We start from the raw sequence: 4,986 nt of genomic DNA on the forward strand, positions 1-4,986 counted from the left end.
GGGGGGGCGCACCGCTATTGTTGGATTCCATCAATGGAAGATGCGGATCAACACAAAAACATACAATTAAATAAATTTGTGTTTTTATTTCCTCCTCCACCTTTTTTTTTTTTCTTTTCGAATAAATCCGAAAATGAATCAGAATCAGGTTTGTTTAAGACTGCTGCATCAAGCTTCGGATGTATTCCGCAGCTACAATCCTCAAAGCTGGAAGCCTAATCCAAACTAAAGCTCTGACATGGAAGGGAAAAAAGTATTTAAAAAAAAAAAAAAAAAAAGCCAGAGAACTGGCAGTGAATGCGCTTTTACTTATCTGCTGCATAAAGACGGATTGACTTAAAAAGAAACACTGGGATGGAAGCAGCAATCCTCCAGGCTGTAGACTAATGGAAAGCATGGCTCAGAGAGGGAGAGTAATGAAAACAGGTAGATTATAAAGATAATATAGAAGGGTTATTTTTAAAGTCTCTCACTTTTTTTTTACTTTTATTCTAAGATCAGCTCACATGGACTCTGTTAATGTTTTGGTAAAAGCTTGTGTTTTTTTTTAAACTGAAGATGAGGTTGTAATTTGCATAAGGTAATGATGCCATTAGGTTTCTCTTGCCTGACCGCACACAGGATTCAGTGTGTACAGTGAAACGTTGATTAATGTGATGCTCTCATTTAATGAGATGATGCCGCTGGGTTTTTGTGTGCTCTGCTGCAGCTGCATGGAAAAGTAGACTGCTGAGGTCACAAGTGCACTGAATATGTAAAAAACGAGAACGTCCTGGTGTTTTTTTTTTTTTGTTTTTTTTTTTTAACTAATATGCACTTAAAGTTTCAAAAGCAGTAGCTCAGACTTTTTAAAGTGAGGTTTTATGGAAAGTTATTAACAATTAATATCTTACCTGTTGTAGATAAATCTTTGACCAACTTCAATTTTGAGTTACTTTAATGTGGGGTTAAGCAGAAAGATTGGATTGTCTTTAAAGCACAGTGCCCAATTTCCACTACAGGTAAACATGCAGACAGAAGCCTCATGCCTGTGCAATGAGACAAGAGGAAGGGGGAAGCTTACTGAGAGTTCATCCAGAACTACTAAACACTAAGTTAATTGCAGATGAGTCTCTCAGTTTCCAATTCAGTACATTTTGTCGGCACATTCATTGCAACATCAAGAAAATGTGTGATGACTCAAATAAGCAGTCATATCATGAGTGGAGCATGATAATGTTAGCTTGCCACTGCAGCTACAAGCTAATGTTAGCCTATAACTCTAGCTAACTCAAACCAATGTTGACTTATCACTTTGCCCAACCTGTTCCCATTAAAACACATCAGGAGAAATGTGACAAACTTTGTAGTTGTAGCTGCAGAACAAGATAACCTGCTAAAAATAAATAAATAAGATTATTCTTGCTTTAAGTGAAGCTTTACATGACATAGTCTCAGAAAAGAGGACAGTAGTCCAGCAAAATGTCTTGTGTAAAAAAACAACCCTCACTGAACAAAACACAGCATTCTCATCATCAGCGAGTCAAAAATACACTGTTGTAATAAAACAGCAATAAATTTTATGAACTAAATATAAAATATAGTGCAATAGAAATCATGATAAAACTGTAATGCTATAATTAAATAAATTGTGATTTGATTTTTTTTAATCCCGGACAAGCCCCCATAAATGTAAAGACCCAGCTCAGCCAGAAAAAGGGGAGGTAACATTAAAACCAGGTGGAAAGAGGTTTTGAATAAAAGTAGTGATTAGGCCAGTTTAACAAAATTAACAACAAGGAGAGTATTTCCAAAGTACTAGTTAGGATATTTTACAACTATATTTTCAAACAAAGGCAATAACGAAATTACTGTGAAACAGTTGAGTTTAGCCTTGAACTAAATTTATACAGAACCCAAAACAAAGATTTTTTTATTAGTAAGCCTTCTGACTGTCTTCCGAAGCTTACACAAACACTAACAAACAACTCCAACAGTAGGAATTAACATTAGCCAAAGCCAAGCTTTACCTGAACAAAGACAATGACGAAATGCTCTGCTGAAAGTACAGCCACATCTGAATGGCAGGAGAGCCGGGCTTAAATAGGTTGTGGTTGAAGGAGCAGGCGGTGAAGAAGCCAATCAGGATGTAGATGGATATCCTTTGGGGGAGGAGTCAAGAGAGGCCAGCCAATCCCAGATGGGCCACACAGCTGGGTCAGCAAATCAACCTGCAACTATAGAGTCACTTAAACATATGACCGCAGGCCATAATATCATGTCACCCAATTTTTTTGTCCAGACTGATGAACTAATTGTTAGTCCAAAGTAGTAAAATTATTTAGACTGAAGTTTTTATTTTTTAACACAGGAATCCTCTTTGGTCTTGACCCCACTCTGACTTGTCTGTCCGGTCAGAAATAAACTCTTTTTCTTAAAACCGATTTTGTTCAAAGAGCTAAAATATCTTCAGAAGTGCTTCAAAGGATTTAAACTGTACCTTCAGGTGTAACTGTGGTGTTTCAGAAACAGTTAGGGTTTGTGCTGTAGGTGAGGTCAAACACCAAAAGCAATAAATAAAACCATTACAAACTATCGAAACCTTGCTCCCCGTATTTTTCTCCTCTTCCTCCTCTTCCTTCTACTCTGCTACATTCATATAAATTAATATACTGAAGGGCAGAAATGTGGGCAGCTACTAAAATAACTATTTTAAACACCAAAACCCCTTATTTTATTTGACCAATCCTCTTTTAGTCTTTAATGTTCTCCATTTTTGTCTCTTCTTTTGCTCCTCTAGTGAATGGGATGCCAGCCAGTCAGCTGTCCACTCCTCATTCGGGAAAATCTCCTAGCCCCTCCCCGACCAGCCCAAGCAGTCTCAGCCAACGCCGGGTAAGGCCAGAGCACATGAGGACACACACTTACATTCACACACAATCGAGTCTGTTGACTTTAGTGACACTAAAACACGTTGCCTTTATGTTCTCAGGAAAAGGACAAAGCTGCGACTGAGCTTAGGCCGACCACATCTTAGAGTCACTAGTATGAAGAAACATCCCAGCATCCTTAGCATCTCAGAGCTGGGTGTGGAGTCAACCTTTGACCTCATCCAGGAAGGCGTGTGTTAGGATCAGTGTTGAAAACTAATCCACGTTATTTGCACACCCGCTAATCTTTTTGCTCTTTGTTCCTCACGGAGCTCTGAACCGTGCTAACTATTGCTTTAAGAGTCTGTGAGTCAGCAGTTTGTGAAAAACCTGATTTAAAAATGAGAGACTGATCTTGTGACATTTTATAATTTTACACCTGAGCGAACAAGCTCTTTGGGTGCAGCTGTTAGCTACAGTCAAAGAGAATCGGAGATACGGTCGCAGTGTTTTACCGTACAGCTCGTAGTTTTATCCTGCAGAGCACGAGCATGCAACTCAAATGGAAAATCTTCAGTCCTATCCAACAAAGTTCAGTCAGGTCATCTGGACGGTTTCTGTTTTTGTTGAGATGTTTTCTCCTTCATCCAAAGGACTTAATCAGTCCGAGGAGCCACAAACAAACTGAGTCCCACAAGCAGCACACTCCCATAGTGGACCAACCAGTTTGCTGGTGATAAGATGGTTTCTGGGGCCCTTCCTCTGACGCAGCCATAACCAAAGTGGTTCAAAACAAACTGGTTGGTCCACTTTGGGAGTGTGCTGCATGTGGCACTGAGTTTGTTTGTGGCTTCTCGGACTGATGAAGTCCTTTGGATGAAGGATGAAACATCTCAACAAAAAAAGAAATTGTCCAGATGACCTGACTTAACTTTGTTGGATTTTCTACCTGGATTATTGAGCATTAACTTTGATGTTCTGTAGGATGTTTGTAAGTTTTAGTTCATCCAGTTCTCAGCAGTGATGATGTGACCTTTTAGCCTCGGCTAGAATCCCAGTCAGACTTCATTTTCTTACAGAAGCTCTTTAATTTGTAGGAACTTAAAGCCTGCTGCTCATTTAGTTTCCCCTGCCTTCTTAATCACTTCCACAGAGTTCCTTATAATTACATAAAGACTTTGGGGTATAATTAAAGCTTTTATTAGCTTCCGTTTGCACAAACTTTTTGCTTTCTTACTAAATGTTACTGCAGGATTTCATGATTTATCATAAGTTTTGTAATTGGGATTTCAATTATTGAGAGCTGGCAAAGACGGAGGTGATTTTTTTTTTTTTTTTACATAAGCTCCAGTGGTTTAAGAATGTGAGCAACACATTAGCTGCACCATGATGCTAGACTTAGCATTCCAGGAGTTTATTTATTGCTAAACTCAGTCTTGTGCAACATTTGACGAAGCATTAATGGGCGCTGACCTGACTCGCTTGTGAATCCTTCCGTGGTCTGGTAGTGTTGATGTGATGTGAATGTTAGGCTGCAGAGCAGATGTAGGTTGCAGCTTCTTAAATGTATAAACTGTAAATGAAAGCTTCCACGTTCAGCTGGAACGCTGGATTTTAGAGGTGAGAGGAAACAGGTTGGCTCTCGTTTATGAACTCAGCTTTCTGAATGAATAAGAGAATAATCGTTACTTAATATAGACTGGAGTGCTCTGTTCTTTCCACCTTGATTACCAGTATATTCCAAGGTTTTAGTGGGATTTTGTGTAAAACAGGAGTGTGTGTCTTATGTCAGGTTGAGTGAGTATTGTGCAACAATGATTTTTAAGGAGCTGCCGTGCCGCCAAGTACCTATACGTACAGTATGTACTTGTGTTTGTGGTTTCTGGAGCTGTGAACTGGCAGTTTATTACTCGAGAGACTGGGCTGGTTAGAGAGGCGGTGGTGGGCTAATAATGTCTAATGAGAAAACAGAAGCAAGGAGAGATCTCACTTTTGTTCTTTTAAGCTGAACGATGTTGCATTTCCTCCTTTTTTTACAACTGTCCACTTTTTCAAAAATATGCATCGTAAATGCACTTTGATTTGGAGGTCAGTTCGACTTCTGCACATCACAAATTGAGGATATATATATATATAT

The 4,986-nt window shown here is 39.0% G+C and overlaps 1 protein-coding gene across 2 annotated transcripts in view; it reads left to right on the forward strand.

The window, feature by feature from the left end:
* LOC119420549 (serine/threonine-protein kinase DCLK1) overlaps positions 1–4,986 on the forward strand; it is a 69,209-nt gene that overhangs the window by 44,496 nt on the left and 19,727 nt on the right. For both annotated transcript variants that reach the window (XM_037687958.1, XM_037687959.1), the window contains one exon: positions 2,780–2,874. In XM_037687958.1, the coding sequence (XP_037543886.1) occupies positions 2,780–2,874 (95 nt within the window). The remainder of the gene's footprint in view (positions 1–2,779; positions 2,875–4,986) is intronic.

The sequence above is a fragment of the Nematolebias whitei genome, chromosome 14, assembly GCF_014905685.2.
Source record: "Nematolebias whitei isolate Nwh7 chromosome 14, NemWhi1, whole genome shotgun sequence".
In the NCBI taxonomy this organism is placed as follows: domain Eukaryota; kingdom Metazoa; phylum Chordata; class Actinopteri; order Cyprinodontiformes; family Rivulidae; genus Nematolebias; species Nematolebias whitei.